Consider the following 18,604-nt stretch of genomic DNA (forward strand, 5'->3'; position numbering starts at 1 on the left):
TGACGGAAGAGAATGCACCCCACAAATGGTGGCGGCATCAAACGCACAAAGAGAGACGTACGTGAATGTACGTGTGGACGCGTACATCTGTGGCCTCCAAACTAATCGCGGAAGTCACATGGAACGCTGGGACGCTTGAGCGGGTGCAGGAGCACTAGAGGAGGAACTTCGACGTTAACCACCCGCCGCCACGATCGGTGAAGGATCGATGGGCATTGTGCACAGTATGTGCTGGCAGTGTAAGCATATGCGTAAGGGTGTGTCACCAACTGCTAGCTCCATGAAGCCGGCAAATTTACGAGCAAAATCGTAAGCACCCCCTACCGTTGGACTGGGAATGCGTCGTGGACGAATCTGCGTCGCAGATGATCAACAAAGAGATCGCGCAAGATAGGGGCGTCTCGGGGCTCAGAAGCGGGACCTGATGGTAGTGGGTGATGGTACGGTAACGCTTATTATCATCTGTTGGCGGCTGCGATGAATTCGCGACAACTGGGGAGTGATACATTTCGCATGAGTTTGTAGGCACGGGATGTGACAGACGAGTCTTTAAGGTGGAATACACGAAAAATGGATCCTCGATCGAGATGTGGAGAATTACTATTAATACTATTTTTTAGAGAAGCAAAACATGTTTTAAGAAAGTTTTTTTATTGAATTGAGTGTTTTATTCTTGATCTTTAAGCTTAGCTTGATGTATATATCTTCAATTTAGATGTGAGCATAAATTTTTGATAAACCGTATTTTAGAGTGCTTAAACGAATACTTTACAAAGGCCTAAAGAATCGCGACTCGATGGAGAAATTTGTCACTATTGCGTATCGCAATCTTTCGTAAGTAGGACACACCTCCACTGTACACGATCATCGACAGCTTATCACCAGTGGGTTTTCCAAGGAGACTAACGGGTCAGGCACCGACGAAGATTGCTTCTGATGCGACAAAAGCACCTCCTTAAGCCTAGCAATTAGTTAATGAGTGGATTTACGTTTGTCCGTGAAGTGAATGACCGCAATGAGAAGACACGGTTGCTAGTAACTGTTGGGGGATTGGGAGTTTTTAGTTCAATTTCTCTATAAACATTGAAAAATAATGCTGCACCTATTTGACTAGTCGCCGATTATACTTCAAGTAGGTTACGTCATGGTTGGTTGGTGTGATTTATTCTTGTTCTTTTTCAATTCGTGAGCAATAATAAAGAATGCATTTAAAGTGACGCAGCCATCCCGACTTGTCGAGAAATCACCATTAACCCACTTAGTTACCCATGGGCTATTTTCTTCTCCTTCCTTATCACGCTTTGTCTCGTTGTCGGTCAATGCAACAAGTTCCCTTTGACCCTCTGCAAGCCATTTAAAAATTAGCGGGTAATTCTCTTCAGTTGTGTATACGAAGGATGCGTCCATATTAATTTAACGCTCTGTCGAGTGCTTTATGCTTTCAGCCCGGTTCTTTCTCGCGTTTTGTTCATTTACTAATGAAGAACTAGCACCTGTTGGAAGAACTCCATTACAGGTGCCCTCTCAGCTTGAGTAGGCGTGGATTATTATCAATCAGCGGCTTGGTTTTTTGTTACTAAAGTCCCCAGTTTCGTGACTCACATATGCAGAAAAGGTGTCAAAGTGCTCTCTAAATCCTAGACTCGTCTATTCGTCGGCCAGAGTAGCAGCAGCGTAGTAAGGGGTAGGATTTTACATACAGCCGGTGTAAGATAAAACGCCAAGTAAACGATAATCGTCGAGTTATCGCGACTCACAGAGATCGACCGGACAGATGAAGGGATAGTGAAAGAAATATTGGCCGTGGAGTTGTTGCTTGTCGAAGCTAGACGTATTATCGGCTGGCGGGCAGGCCTCTCGTTTGTATACTAATCGCTATCATCGATCGCGAGATTTTATTCAATGTTGGGTGACTGGAGGGGGATAGAGAAAGAGAGAGAGAGAGAACTCATGGTGGTTTTGTTATTGTTGACATTCAAGCAGGCTGGCAAAGTAGAAAATCCCACATCAACGGCAAGTTGACATCGGTTGGTCAAACAGCATCTAGTGGCATGGGGACCACCGCCGTTGTTAATGTCAACCTCACGCTAGTAGCACATGCCGACACACATGGTCCGCTCATGCAGCTAGTCATTTGGTAACAATGGCGTGTGCACACGGTCTGGACATGCAAACGTCAAGTTTGACAAGTACCCCCAATAGCGAAGATTTAAGCGCACGTATCTGTGATGGATGTTGGAAGCAAAACCGTGATCGAAAGATATCGTCGGAGTCATGGCACACTTATGTCGCCGGAATTGCAGCTATCGTTGGAGCGTCGCGTCTCGGTGTGCAACGTGCAAATGTGGAATGACCTGACGGGACTGGGAAGACGAATGATCCACACCTCCCAATCACGATTGTCACTGAGTCATGCTAGGCAATGGTGGAGGTGGTCCACCCGCGCCAGTTCGCAATAACGGATAAGGTTTGGCGAACCTACCACAGCGTAACCATTACGTGCGCTCGGTCACGTTGTGCTCTGCGCGATTACCGGGTCGAATTGGAAAACGATGCCATTGCCTAATGCAGGCTTTTAAGTGCAGCAACGAAGGGTTGGCGAAAGATGGTTGTTTGGAGTTTTACAGGTTTCGCAAAATGTTTTATTTTAGTGACTTGTTAAGAACTCCATTCGAAACCGCGAACGAATCTCTAGTGAATCGTTTACCGAACCGGTTGAGCGATCACAATCTTGCAATGGTAACGCCACCGACGGAGCATCTTAATCGGAACCCTTGGGCGATGGTGACCTTTGGTGAAGGTAGAAAATAAGCCTCGTTGTTTGGGTGCGGGTTGGCGAGAATGATTAGATAAGCCACGGATTGTTTCATGTTGGTGAAAAAAATTGTTTTACTTAGCATCACCTGGATGAGACCAGTTTCCGTTACACGAATCCACCGAAAACCGGTACGACTTTTGCGTCACTTGACGTCCTAGCCACGGCTCTATGAAGTCCGTGTTTGTTGTCGACGAGAAAGCGTTGGAGGCGAATTTTTCATCGCATCCAGCTACCGGTACCGAGCGGTTCAGGCCAGTTCGCGAGAAACAATACTGGAGGCGAGATTCTGCTGTAGGAAAAAAATAAAGAAACTAAAAGTAATTCCCCCACAGAAATCGCGCTGAAACGTTTAACCGGTCTCTCTTGCCCATGGGACGTAGAAATGACGCACATGCTTCTTCGTTAGTCCACCATTGGATGCCTTGTAGAGAAGGATGTGAATTTGAACGATAATCGGGCTTGAATTCGTACCGATGTTAGGGTGCGAATTCAATAAAATCGCCTCGCCATGCATCGTAAATGTTGAATTTCCATTTCAAGAGCTCATAACTTCAACGAATCACCCGGTAAACGACTCAACCGTTGTTGCCACGCTGTGAGCCATAAATGCGTGCGCCGTTCGCTAGAGTTGATGACGCGATGTTTTGCTCAATTGCTCGCCTCGGTAGAGAAAAGCATTTAAGTAGCTCCTAAATAAAATAAGACACCATTAGACGTGTCCCTCGATTACGTTGTGACATCCTCCAACGTCAATAATTAATGCATACGCGCGTATGCAATGTGTTATTGGTGCGTATCGACGGGCTTTTCCTGCAGAAAAAAATAAAAAAAAATACTACAGCTCAATAAAAGCCCCAAATGATTTCCACTAGCATACCGTGGCGTGTATCACGAGCGCTTACAGACTAATTACTAAACTGCGTTTTCGTCTCGCATCCGTCTCTTGGGAGAGAGAGTGTGTTCCTTCGGGTGGTGGAGAATGTTTTCCAACCGTTCAACCCCGCAGAGAAATTATGCAAATGCAAACCAGTTTTCCCGAGAACGAGTGGGAGGGCGTTTTGCATATTTGGCATTAATTAGTGTTGCATGTTGTTGATGCTTTTTTCTTCTATTACACATCGTGTGTCGCAGAATCAGCTACGCAAATACATAGTCAAAAGTCCTTGACGGAAAGTTTGTGACGCTAAGGAAGCTAAAATGCAAAGCGGACCATATTCATACATCAAGTTCGTAATGCAATTCTAGTAGTAGAGACTTCTGAGATTCGGAGAGCCTTTGGATTCAGACTACGTAGTCAATCGTCACATCCCAATCAAACTCGCCGTCTGAACGGTGACGAGTACCTCGTTTTGGCACCGAAAACTTAACGACCCCAAGACAAGCGTCATAAAACATTTGGCCCAGACATCTATTGCGGCGCCTTATGGTTCTTGTTCCGCGAACTTTTGCCATCTGGTTGCGTTGAAAAAATAAACGCAATCCCGTATAACTACGTTCAAAGTTTGGTCGATTTGTGGGTCGGCACTAGAGCCCACCACCGTGTCAACGTGCGGCAGAAGCACCATCAGTAGATTCATTTGTTTATAAGCTTTTCCTATGCTTCTTTTATCTGGTCCACAGACTGGTCCTGGTGCTGTCTTCAACATCATCGTTCGGCAAAGCGTTAGTAAGTTTCGGACGGAAGCGACATAAAACGCAGTAGCGAGACCACAAAGACGACCGCGACGACTCCCTCGGACCAACGCAGGCCCATCCCGCCGGGTATGGAAGAATGGACAACGAACAGCCACACCAGGAGCTGGTAAAGTGTGTCCTCGTGGGAGACACAGCCGTTGGCAAAACGCGGCTGATTTGTGCCCGAGCCTGCAACAAACACGTTTCGCTGTCACAGCTGCTCAACACGCATGTGCCAACCGTCTGGGCCATTGACCAGTACCGGATCTACAAGGATGTAAGTTTCCCAAAGGCTTTTTCTTCTCTTTCTCTCTCTCTTTTTGCTCTACCTCCAAAGCTACAGCTCAACTGGCGCTCAACGCGGGGCTTTTGTGGCAACTCTTGTGGGCAAAGGACGCAGTATGCCACCCCCATACAGGAGCTGGTAATTCACCCAGGACGATAAACTTTGAGCTTAGCTCTTTAATGGCATCGAAGTTGAAAATGCATTTTCGCCCGCTCCTTGTAGACGCCCAACAACTCGTTTCGCATTTTGCTTCTGACCCGTTTGCGAACCTTCGCCCGGTCTTGTCTCATAGTCGAGCACGATGTAGACGATATTTAATTCTTCAATTTCCCGGCAACAACCTGCGCTATTTTCACCGGTGGCACTCTTGGGAAGCCACCGTCTGGGCATCTTCTTCCCTCGGTAGCACAAAGGATGCGGTGAGGCACGATAGAGCAGATTCTGGAACTTCGCCATCCTTCCAATCGTGCTTCGTGCAGGAGCATTTGCAATCTTCTTTCTCGCATTGGCTTCGGTCGGTGGATGGGAACTCGGGTGGAGTTTATTTTTAGAATCATTTCGGACGGCGACAGAGAGAGAGAGCACTAGAGATGGAAAAAGGGTGGAAAATGACGGTGCACGTGCAACGGTATGCCTCTTTGGCGCACAGGGGGTGGTAAAAATTTTCCATCACCACGCCACCCCTCGTGCGAGTTCTGCAGCTGGAGCAGCAGTAGAGAAATGCTGCGAATTCTCTACCGTGTGTGTACAACGGCCGCGCGAACAGAACAATGAATTGAATTCCCTTTTCTTTGTGTGCTCGTGTGCGCCATGGAGCAAGGTGGCGCCAATCGCTGTACCAAAGAAAAGCGGGCAACATTAGAAAGTGCAATGTTTTAAAGCTGTCCTTTGCTAGCAATCTCCTGCGCGCCGCTTGGCGGCTTGATTTCCAGTCCGGTGGAACCAACTCTCGCCACTCTCGGTGGCCATCGATTCTACTCGACGAACCTGGTTTTTCGTTCCGTTATCCAGGCAGTACGGCTGGAAAACCGCCGCCTTTTTCGCCCTCCCTGAGTGTTGAGTCTCGGGATCAAGAGCTAACAAAGAAAGCGTTTCTCCCATGAATGGGGCGCCAATGGCGTCTCATCGAAAGCAGAAGCAGACGGGGCGAATACCCCATCTTCCAGGGGGTCGCGTTTGCTGGCTAGTAACGAGCTAGTGCTATTAATATCCCGATGCCAGTGGACCGGAACCCGGCAACAACAACCACCGCCAGCATGCCGGTGGAAAGCGATCCGAGACTTCGGTAAGTCTCGGTACAGCGAGACCAGCGGAAGTACGATTTTCCGTTCGCGTGTGCTTCCGCCCTGCGAACAATTTGATTTTGCTGAAGTGATTTAAGATCGGCAGCGTGTGGATCGGGTAAACAGATACACGGAATAAGACTTTATAGCTCTGCTCGTATTGCTTCTGTTTGCTTCCAACAGCGGGGAAATTTGATCCAAGAAAAAAAGGACCCTTGATCGCTTGTCGGTGAATACCGGAACGCGTCTTTGGAGTTATCATAATTGGACCATCCATGCTCTCGGATGACTTGAAGTCACTGTTTTCTTTGAACATGTTCTCGTTGCGAGAAGATGCCACATATTACGATTGATAGCAAATATTCGTCTGGACGCCAGGGCTGTTAGATTTGTTTACCGTTGTAACTGGCTTATCGACAGCAATAATTATCGTTCTTGCAACATGACATCAATAACCGGCACTTAAGCTAGAGATTGAATAATTGCACTATTGCAAAGCTTGCACATGGGAAGGTACATTGTGCCTTTTAACATAGGTAACAAGCAGTAAAGGTGGCCGATCTTGGCGTGATTTATCCACTAGTTGTTAATGCAATTTAAGTAAACCAAAAACTAGAAATATGTTTATGGGAATAGAGCTGTAACAAACACTTTGTTATTTCTTCCGTTGTGTTTCTTCTGTTGCGAAATAACGACATCAGTTACTGCAGTATGGCAATTAGCATCAATTCCACTTTTTTTGGGGCGACGCGTTCGTCACGATTGATTATTCACGCTGCTGCTACCACTGCAGTTGGTAAACAAACGTGCCTCTGGCTTGCATTTTACAAAATCTGGTCAAGAGATGCCCTTCAGCGGGAATACAACGTCGCTGCGCGTTAAGTGCTCTATCCCGAAAAGAGGGGGGCTCGAGCCATGTGTGTTTTTATTTACTTTCGTTCGAGCGCAGCAACGCGCACTTTTTGAAATACGGCCACGTGCCGTTGAGCAGTTGTTCTCCGCACAAGAACGTACGGCGCAGTTTCCTTCCGCCAAGACGATCATTAATCTTCCAACGAAATCGCGGTGAAACGACGGGCCTCGAGAGTGCAGGTGGATCTCGTTTCTGACCGATCAATGGCGCCGGTGGCTGATTGCAGCCACTTCAAGAAGCATTAGGATGCATTATTCTCGTTTTTATGATCACGTCTCCATCGCCGTGCATTATTCCGCGATCGACGGCGCATTTAAACGATCCATCGATAGAGGTGCCGGCCCTCTAAATGACGGACTGATTGTAGGGCGGTTTGTTTGCTTTTAATTCACTTGCGCTGGTAAAAATAGCACTCGCAATGAGGGGTTTACAATGAAGTTGTATTTTGTGCCGCCTTTCCGTTCATCTGGTATGGAAATTCAATGCATTTTTGCGCCTTCCTTCTTATTGCTCAGGTTCTCGAGCGATCGTGGGAAATCGTGGACGGTGTCAACGTCTCGCTGCGTCTGTGGGACACCTTTGGCGATCACGACAAGGATCGACGGTTTGCGTACGGTCGGTAAGTATGGTACCGATGAGGTAAAACGCGCTGTGCGTGTGTTGCGGATTGTTTAAGATGTTCTTTTTTTCAGGTCCGATGTCGTACTGCTGTGCTTCTCGATCGCGAATCCGGTTTCGCTGCGGAACTGTCGTGCCATGTGGTACCCGGAGATACGGAAGTTCTGCCCGGACACACCCGTCATACTGGTCGGGTGTAAGAACGATCTGCGTTACATGTACCGGGATGAGACGTACCTGTCGTACTTCGACGAGCGGAGTCCTTTCGTGCGAGCCGCCCGGAAGTCCGATTTGGTGATGCCGGATGAGGCCCGGGCTGTTGCGAAGGAGCTTGGAGTCGCGTACTACGAGACCAGCGTGTTCACGTACTTCGGCGTGAACGAGGTGTTTGAGAACGCGATCCGGGCGGCACTGATTGCGCGCCGTGAACATCGCTTCTGGATGACCAATCTGAAGCGTGTTCAGCGGCCTTTGCTGCAGGTAAGAAGAGATCAAGACGATTGAGGACACGAGCCTTCGTCGGATACGTTGTTCATCACCTTTACTTCGTTCACTTCGCAGGCTCCGTTCCGGCCGCCGAAACCGCCGCCGCCGGAAGTAACCGTCATTACCGGCACGCATACGAAGGACATGCTTAACATGTTCAATTCCCAGTGCTATACAGATCTAGTATTAATTGTCGGTACTATCCGTTTTTCCGTACATAGATTTATGTTAGCTAGTAGTTCTAATGCATTTCATAGGTTAGCAACAGTTCCAATTACTCTCTCTTTGCGTTCCCACCCGAACGAACATCGAAATCTATTAAGCGGCGTTCCCGTCTTCTTTTTTCTGTCTATTTTTCATGCGTCTATTTTTCGGGTCCAATCGGTGATGTCTATTGCGGTCCTTTGCGAACAGGTTACTAATGATGGACATCAGCGACATCGGTGCGCGAAGCAGCAGCGAGTCCAGCATGGTCAGTTCGACTTTTGGCGAATCGACTACGGCCGATTTTAACGAGGACACGGAGTGTTTGATTCGACTCGAGCAAAATAAGGCTCCCAACCGGTAAGAGAGCCTTCCGGGTGAACATAAAATCAAAGAAATATTTAATAAAAATCTTCTTCGATCACGCAACGCAGCATGTGGGAACAACTCAAGCGACGATCCAGCTATCAGGCATTGCCAACGGTGGAGCCGAAGAAAGATCTCTATCGGGAGTTGCATCATCCCGTGTTTCAAAGTATTAGAGTGTTCCAGGTGAGTGAGCTGTTGGCAACTGTATCCAGCTAGATAACGTATTGTGACCTAAATCAAACTTTTATTTTAGATCGATAGCGGAAGGCATAACTACACGCAAACACAAACGATGGTGCAGATCAGCAAGGTAATCACACCGCAAGCGATGCAACAGTGCTTGAAATTCATCTACACCGGCACGATCGATCGCGATTGCCTGGATTTGCAGGTTAGTTTTTTAGCGAACTGGGAACGTTTTGTCACTCTTGTTTAATTTCAAGTCGTTTCATATAATGCCTTCGCACAACTCGCACTTCGCTAAAACGTGTGTGCTGGAAGATCGAAACAAATTATGATCACTTTCGCAACGCATTAATGTGACACTAACAATGATCAATCATACTCAATTTATCTCCTACATGCACGTTCTTGTGAAAAACTCTTATTACTCAAACAATATTTTAGCATCTTTGATGCACATTTTAAATATCATATGTCTTAGATGAATTTTTATTCCATAATTTTTTCGTTTTGTAGAGCATTCAAACCATTAAATAATTGCATCGATCAACTAAACATGCATTGCATTCCACTGCTATATTAGCCTAACAGATATCCGTGATGATCCAAAAATTGTCAATTTCGTGATTATTCAGTGTATTATTTTTGAATTTTATTTTCGCTTTTATGTTCCTACTACATGTCCCCTCATCTGCATCTCGTTCACACTTGACAGTTCGCCATATGTTTCAAATAATAAAATTCATTGTGCGTTGGTAAAAATATGTTTTTCCATTGAATCAGTGAAATTTCCACGTGTCAAAGGATGGTTAACTTTGAAAATTACCCAATTACCCGGTGTCCTTCCCTCATATTTAACGCCACGATCTTGGATTTTGGTTCCCGCATTTACGTGAACTTTTTTTTATTCTCCACCCGTCGCCTACAAATTGTCGCTGCTCTCCACCGATGCAGACCGCGTCGATCGGATTGATACTGGTAAATGCAAACACAAAAAAACGCTATGCAGTTTGTTACTAGACTCTCGTTTATGTTACGATTCTGTGTTGCAGAGTGTCAGTATAGCAATATACTGTTCTTGTCAGCTGTAATGTAGGCTAATGTTTAAAATGTGTTTTGTTGGAAATTAATTTCTTTTTTTACACAATTCTTTTTCATTTACTATTTGTTTATTGTAGTGCTTTGTGGTTATGTTTGAATGGTTTTGATGATACGTTAGAATTGTGAAAGCGTGCATACAATATAAGACTTATTGATTTTACACTGATGAACTGTATTGGTTTTACACTGATAATAATAAACATTGATGAAGATCTTTTGGTGGTTATATTTGAGCTACAAATGCTCTAATTATTTGTATAATTTCTTTTCGATGCTAGATTTTTTGTAAAGGATGTTTATTTATAGTATTTAGTACTAAAATTATTTTAATTAAACTTTACTAAAACAACGCACTCAATCACCGTGTTATGGCTGGTGAGCTTTTTTCGCTCTACGCTTGATTTTCTTTAACTTGTTGGTTTAGCACTTACAGAAATATATATGTTTCCAATTTCCATGACAACTGTTATAGTAAAAAATGAAGGATACGCAGTTCCAAACTAATACATGTTGTGTGTCCTCAAAACCGTTTGAACCAATTTCTAACTAGTTTTAATCTGTTTCACTTTCATGTACTCATTTGCCGTTCGTACTTCTTATTGTTTTTCCTCTCACAGGAAATACGACAGGCGGCCGAATTCCTTGAACTGCCGCAGTTAATGGAGCTTTTATCTAACACGCAGGCGAACCAAAGTTTCATGAACGACGAAACGATCCAACATTATTCAACGGTGAGCAGTTTGGTTTGGCCTGCAAACCTTTTCCTTCAGCTAATCGCCATTCTCTGCTTGTAGTGCATGAAGCAAAACTTGAAGAAATATTGTGTTCAGAACGGTATCTTTGGTGATATCACATTCGAGCTGGACGATGGCCACATGAAGGCGCACCGTGCCATGCTAGTCGCGCGCTGTGATGTAATGAAGGCGATGCTGAACGGCGACTTTCGTGAAGCTCACGCCAACTTGGTAGGGAAAGGACCGTGAGAGACGTACCTCGTTCGTACGTCTAATTTCACCTTTTCACACCTGATCCACATTTCCATTCACCTCGTAGGTCGTACTTCCCGGTGTAACGGAATACACCTTCCACAAGCTGTTGTGCTATCTGTACACGGACGAAATACCGGCCATTTCGGCGGACAAATGCCTCAATCTGCTGGAGCTGGCGAACAGGCTGTGCTTGCCACGGCTGTTGAACTTGGTCGAATGTCGCGTGATCGAGGATCTGTTGCGGATGTCGCAGAACGAAACGAGCGAAGCAGTCGAGCACTGTCTACGTTTGTTGGAACCGGTGAAAGTACGCATCTAGAAAAGGAGTTGCCGATTGCTGTCAATCCTAGAAGCGGCTCTATTGACTTCTGTTCGCTCATCCTTTTTACAGCTACACAATGCGCACCAGCTGGCAGAATGGTGTATGTCGTACTTGTGTGTCAACTACAACAGCATCTGTCGGGTATCGCCGCGCAGCCTTAAGAGCCTACACCCAGACAATCAGGACTACCTGCGGGAACACCGTTGGCCACCGGTCTGGTATTTGAAGGACTATGATTTCTATCAGCGCTGTATGAACGAACTCAGCCGGGAGCTGAACAGTGGCAAAAAAGACTGCACTACTGACGATAAGGGGTGTCTGTGTTTTTCGGGTGGTAAGTAATCGCAGTTCATACATTCGTTGCCATTTCGGAACAGTTCAACTTATCGATCATCACTTTCACAATAAGATAGTCCCTAGTCAGGTTGATCTAGATGCAACAAATTTTACGTTAAATAAGCTCCCATTTAACTGACGTATTTTTCCTATTTACGTATACATCACACATTTTACCGATAGTCTTTTATTCTTAAAATTAATTTAGAGCACGTTAGGTTTTCAATTTTTTCTGCACTATGCTAGTCGTTATTCCTAACTTGATTTTTTTAAATTTTTTTTTTATTTTCATTTCTTTCCATAATCATATCCTTTGGCCATTCTTCCTATATATTTTACTCACCTTCAACATTCCTTGTGTATATACTTTGAACTCATGTTGGACTCATAAACCCAATCATCTCATTTATGTTCTTGTTTACGAATACTTTCACGTTCATGACTCCACATCATCAAACACTGCCATTACCATTTTTTTGCAAATATCCATGCTCCATCCACACACTCGCATATCCATCCATCCTTCATGTTCCTTCGCATACGATCGAATTGCCGTACTGGGAACAGTGTTTTTATGGCTACTAGGGAAATCGAAACGATCGGCTGCCACGGCTAAATCGGCCATCCAAGCGTCCGGTAAAGGAGCTGCCGCTATTGCTGCTGCAGCCGCTGATCAGCAAGACACAGTCAGTTCGAGCCTCTTCCAATCAAACGCCAACTCAGTCAACCAGCTCGATCCGGAACATGACGCCGGTGATCTTTGACATCTGGCCGATGGCCCATGGAGGTATGGCGGGCATCTAACCGTTTTAAGGCCTAGTTGCAGAGTGGGTTAACATGAGATTGTTTTTGTTTTTTTTTTTCAGATCCCTCCGCTTTATAGTCATTTTGCCAGTGCTCATCTGCTTCATCTGCACAATCCTCAGCATCTTGATCATCTTCCAGATTTACACATAATATTTACTGCAACGGTAGCCACCGGTAGGCGGCTATTGACGAGAGTCGCGCTCATGGCTAACAAAACATATTTGCGCGACTATCACACGAATGAAGCAAAATAGCTGTGACCCATTCAGTAGAGCCTTCCTGGAGTTGTTTCACAGTACACGTTTCCTTTGGTGTGCGCACGCGCTCAATAATCCAATCTATCCCGAGTATAAACTAAAGCTCAATTGGCCAGCACGCTATGACTTTCTCATGATATACAAACCCCCAGATATTCAAATACGGGTCCGTCGCAAGAAAGATGCAATTTAACAAAAAGTCATACTTAGTTCTATAAACATTATTTTATCTCGTCATCTCGCGACTGCCTCAGGGGACGTTCGAGGAATCCTTGCCCAAACATATAAGCTAATACACGGTGCGACTGTAGCTGTTGGATAGCGACAAATGGTGTCTATGATCGGTACATTGATGTGCCGATTGAGTATTTATAGGAAACTTCTTATAGCACCCGAAAAGAAAAAATTAAAGAGACAAAGAGAGATGGATAGCAAAAGGATATGAGCAAAGCAGCAACAAAACAGCATTATAATGTAGGGTTGGTGGAATCCTGTCTGTGATTCATAATCTGAGAGAAAATATATTATTTTCTAGCTTTCCTTTTCATTCCCTTCCCGAACGACGTGATGAGCGATCTCTTTTTGCTCCTGTTCACCATTTCACGCCCCATTTGCTGATGCTGCATTCCAAGATGGCATTAGAACGTATTTTTTACACCCTATGCACCTGTTCCGTGCGTCAAGCCAAAACGAACAATTAATTGATCACATTAGCTTAAGTTTGTATTTGTAATCAGTACCCAAAGGCGAGTTTTGGGCTCTCGTATGCCCAAGAAAGCGGAAACTACAGAAGAAAGCTCGTACTTTCCATGCAAAGCTCGTTCCGGTGGAGGAGCAGATAAACAAAAAGATAGACTCAAACCAATCAAAAGAGTGTAACCCAAAGCTTTCAACGACTATTTCTGTTTTTTTTTGTTTTATGTTCGTAATTTTTAATTTTTATCCATATTTTATGATGTAAGTTCCCCTCTCGGTGCATTTTATTAAGCGTTCGGGTGCGCGATTATTATCGTAGATAGGCTAGCGAAACAATTGTTGTGTAAACATCTTTTTACACATCCTGTGGACAGAAGGACTTGCAATAAAGTCGCATAAGAAATTTATGTGTTTTAAGTTTCGTCCAATAGATTCAAGTTTGCTAATACGGTTTTCTTTTATTTAAAAAATTAACAAAAAACGTTACATTTCAGCAATTATCATTAAACTTTATGTCTTCAACATAACGATATTTGATATTTATTTACTCTTAATTTTTATTGCACTTCAAAAATGTATTTAAACCCGTTTTGGAGATGCGTTTTATTTTGCATTTATTCTCTCGGGATATGACATTTTTTTAGTCAGAAGCAATAGAGGAACTGTTTATTCATGAATGATTGATAGCAGATAACAAACAATGAACTGTGCCACGCCTCCACACAACATTTCCATCCGGTTCAGAGCAGCTGGTTCTCCTCTGAAAGCTGGTTGGCAATCCTTCTTCATGTACGAAGCAACTTTAGTAAATATGATACAAACAAATAGTTTATCGTAGACGATTGTGAGCTGGCTTTCGATCGAGTGAATAGTAGGGCTGAAAATGCTACAACCATACCAGCATGTGTATTTTAGGTCATGGATGTCAATTGTAACAGCTGTAGAAGGTAGCTTAAATGTGCAGAAAGAAACGTGGAGTGAAATTGCTAGTAGAGAAGAGCTGCAATGTTAGCGTTGAAAAGGCGTCAAGAAATGGTGGTAAATGAAATATAGATCTCGTGTGCGGCCCATCACAGTAGCGAAAGCAGTTGCCATAGTAGTTGATAGTAAGTAGCAGAAACCGATCAGCAGGATAGTAGTCAAATGTAGTTGACGAACAGAATGATAGCCAACAGGATCCAAGTAATCCGGATGCGCGATCATGGAAACTGCCTCATTTTTATAAAACACAGAAAATAACACAAACTCCGGAAGTGAAGATGACGGTGGTAGAAATGTAACCAAGGATAAGGACACACTAGACGACCTTGTGATTCTTCATTGCGGGTTGTTTTTTTCGGTAGTAAATCATTCTCATAAGCACAAACGCGCGTTATCACTCATAACCATAAGCTAATAGGAGACAATTTTTAAGGTAAATACATAAAGCAGCCAACAAAGGATCAGCTACAGTTCTCGATTTTCACGTCGCGATAAACGGGAGCTTTGGAGAGAGCGTCTTTGATAGTAAAAGTTTAGAGAAAACCGAATACAAACGCTAGGCGACGTATATGTAGCGACCATTTTTTATACAGACAGATCCTCGCTCCATGCTAGCGCCGATTGGCATGCACAGAAGCGGATAGAATGTAATAACTATGATACTACTTTCGCTTCGAGGATTGTAAAATTTTGCACAGCAAACACACCCAGAAGAGCCCGTCGCGCTGATAATGTTTATATTCTATCGCATGCCATCGTCGTCGTCGTCATTATTGTCGTCCTTGCCTTCGCTATTTGCTGTTGCTATCTGCTGCCGTCACAAAGAAAATAGCGTAAATCCGTATATTTCAAGCGCCTTTTGTTCCACGGATATTCCTTCCATTATTAATTTTTCGACTCGGCCTGGGCATGAGCCCGAACGGTTTAAAATAAGCTAAGCTTACTGAAAATGAAGAAAAACGTAGCTCCTCGGTCGCCGTTTTAAATCGCTTAACACAAAATGTGATACAGCGGGTGGTGGAAAGCTAATATAAAACCAGTTGGAGCTTAGCAAAGCGAGCGAGACTGTTAGGCAGTTAGGAAGAGGGTATTTTGAATGCATAAAGGACAGCAAATTTTGAACCAAACCATTTGATTAACACGTCAACCGTTGGGCTGTAAAGGAATTGGTAATAGGGGAAGTAGATCAGCAAAACCGTATAGTGATTAATCTACTGCGCTCTAGATTGATGTACAATAGGCAGTGCGAAAACAGTGCATTTCTGGAGAACCATCTGCAGCCCTAAACATTCACTTGCTAGTAGAAAATGTACAGTACGAAGAATAGGAAACGGTACCTAAGGATCAGTGAAGGATAAACGAATTGTTGTGGAACCTTTTTGTCGATTGGAACCGGATTGCAGAGGAGATGTGCTTGTATAGTGAACCCAAAAATCGAAGTTTGGCTTTCACGCCCAGTCATCTTATCAACGCGAGCTAGGCAGGAGTTTCCAGCCAATGCCAGGATCGATGCTTTTACGCCCAATCTCCTACCCATCTGAAGAGCAGCACGGTCCCGAGCGTGTTCCGTCGGAAAATGGAGGAAAATGCGAAAAATGTGCAATCGAGTGCGAGTGTGGAAACGCTATGTATGCAACGCAAGATTGATAATCATGATAATGAGCAGCAACAGTTTTGCTTCTTCCTCTAAACACATCCAAACTCGTGTCTGATTTTCTTTTGTAATCCGAAATACGAACGATTGTTTAATAGGAAGAATTGGTAGAGAAGGAATCCTGTTGGAACTACTATTAAAATATGTATATAAAGATTTGTTTACAACACACGCATTACTCGGAGCCCACAGGAGCGATTTTCCTCAACTTTCCACGATTTCGCATCATGAGACTCGATCTTTTATCATTTTATTATCCTTGAAAATGGGGATTTTCATCCTATTGCGAACTATTTTACTAAACTTACGAATAAAGTGCAATATGACTGAAAATTTCGTCTATCCGGTACGTTTTGCTAACGACTTGCGAAAGAATGTTCTCACCACATCCAGAAAGAACAAAAAGGCCTCGCAGCGCAGCTGAGCGGAAGAATTTCGACGACAAGTTTTGCGATCAAAAACAGGCATGTAATACCAGGAGATCATGCTTCGAAGAGCATTCTGCCGGAGTCGGATGGTGCTAGCAATTCTTTCTCCCTTCCACGCATTTGCCAATAAAGCTAGCTCCCTCTAGCTGCAGATTCAAAAAATAAACACGACCTCGTGGCGACGACGCTGAGCGGAAGGATTTTGACGACAAGTTTTGCGATCAAAAACAGACAAAAAATACCAGGAGATCATGCTTCGAAGAGCATTCAGCCAGATTCACATGGTGCTACCAATAGCCTTCTCACTTCAACGGCTGGCAAAATTGAACGCTAGTTGCCTGTGGTGTTATCAATCCATTTACTCGCTCTTTCCAGTGCGTGATTACCCACAGGCCATTTCTTTCGCTCTCATTCGCATTCTCGCCTTGCTTTGAGATGAGTCTACGCCCACGTGTATGCCGGGTACTACGCGTAGGTGTGCGCGTTGCCATGACTGTTTCCGTGCGCGGAGCGGATTACGCCAATATTTTGAGTCGCAATCGGGAGGATTTTGAGCCCGACGCGGGCAATGATAGTACCAGGAGCACATGTATCATGGAGGTTGCCTGCATTCGATCTTATCGGCGATGGGGTTGTCCTGCTCACTCATTGAACAGATAGCCATCTATCATCGCACTTTTTGGTACTTCATCTTACCGATTCGAGTTCTCTCGCTCATTCCGTTGTGCAAAAAAAGATACCATGCAGCATTGAGACCATGCAAAGGAGATGATAACAGTTAGAATTTGAAGACAGAACTAAACAGACACAATGTTAGCATAACAATAATACTCTGTTTGCGAAAATGCGAGATGATAAACGATGAACGAAGTTTCCTAAAACAAAAATGACCCAACTTAAATCGGGTAAATCAGTTATTTCCCAAATAGGTAAGACTATGTTATGTATAAAAAGCGTACAGTTAAATTGAACCATTTTTATTCCGTTATTTACTTTAAAGTTTATTGTTTTTCAAAAGTAACATTTGCTGAAGTTACTTACAATACGCAATGTTTGAAGCCTATCAATTTCCTGATCTACCCATTTCCGAGTGACAAGTACCCTAGTAGGCTTTGCTTTTTCAAGTATTTATTTATCTCTTAACGATCCCAAAACTCTAGAGGAAGTGTATTCATTTCTAGCGGAAGTCAATCGAGATTGTTTGCAAAATGTGTGTGCTTACTTATTACTAACAATTAGATTTCTTGTTTTTAGTTTAAATACCTCACTCACGGAGGCAAACGCACGGTTCGATTTGATTTCGCTCATTTTTTTTCTATCACTTGGCCACATTTGTTTATACACGGTCTATAGCTGTTTAATCCTACTCAACTCAATGTTGGAAATAACTCACAATTTTCTACAACTTCCTTCGTTATACTAGCAAAAAAAGTGCTTTATTTTCAGCTCGAAAAGTTAAGAGATACCAAAACGCAACATCCGATGATTTTTTAAGAAGGCGGCTCAGTAAGTAAACTTAACGTGTTTGTGAGTTTTGTTTAAAATATACACAATTGAACTATGCGGGTTTTATAAACGTTACATATTAGCTAGGGCGTGTATAAACAATGCGTTGCTTCAGGATAATACGCATGACAATATCACAAAGCAGATGGGAAATTAAACGGTAGAAAGAAGTTTCTCATCGCACGCATTACACATATTCTCATCACACTCAATATTGCGAATGGCGCTAGGATTGCGCGCTGAATTAAGCGTGACCAGTTAGCGACTATCATTCGTTGCCTTATATGTTTTGCTTTTTCCGAGTAACGAGTATAGTTGAATTGCATGTGCAGACTTCTCTTGATCTACGTGTACATGCACTAATTTTATGCTGTTTGTAGTTGTCTGTTGTTGTCTTAATTACTAGATTGAATGAATAACTGTGTTGTAATAACGTATGTTGACTATATAGTCGATTATAAAGCAACGAAATAACATACTAAACCCTCCACGCCGGGTGCTTTCATGCTAATATTTCGACAGTGGGAGGAAAAGGGGACCTAAGGGAATCAGATACATGGTCACAATCAAACGCTTTATTGTCGGAAGGGTCGGTAGGGTATATTGATTGAAATGGATTTCGATGTTTGAAGCTCTCGAAACGTATAAAATCAGTCTATTTTTCTGTTCTGGAAGAAGACATCAATATTGCAC

At 43.8% G+C, this 18,604-nt stretch overlaps 1 protein-coding gene across 1 annotated transcript; it reads left to right on the forward strand.

Annotated features, from left to right (window-relative positions):
• The first annotated feature begins 4,444 nt into the window (after window positions 1-4,444).
• LOC128723308 (rho-related BTB domain-containing protein 1) lies at window positions 4,445-12,552 on the forward strand. Its single transcript, XM_053817034.1, has 13 exons — window positions 4,445-4,769; window positions 7,490-7,593; window positions 7,667-8,072; window positions 8,154-8,335; window positions 8,493-8,642; window positions 8,717-8,845; window positions 8,919-9,042; window positions 10,553-10,666; window positions 10,730-10,900; window positions 10,989-11,231; window positions 11,316-11,580; window positions 12,150-12,369; window positions 12,449-12,552. The coding sequence occupies exons 1-12, from the start codon at window positions 4,590-4,592 to the stop codon at window positions 12,344-12,346; spliced, it is 2,265 nt and encodes a 754-aa protein (XP_053673009.1). The 5' UTR covers window positions 4,445-4,589; the 3' UTR covers window positions 12,347-12,369; window positions 12,449-12,552.
• Window positions 12,553-18,604: the final 6,052 nt, after the last annotated feature.

The sequence above is a fragment of the Anopheles nili genome, chromosome 3, assembly GCF_943737925.1.
Source record: "Anopheles nili chromosome 3, idAnoNiliSN_F5_01, whole genome shotgun sequence".
NCBI classification, from domain to species: Eukaryota; Metazoa; Arthropoda; class Insecta; order Diptera; family Culicidae; genus Anopheles; species Anopheles nili.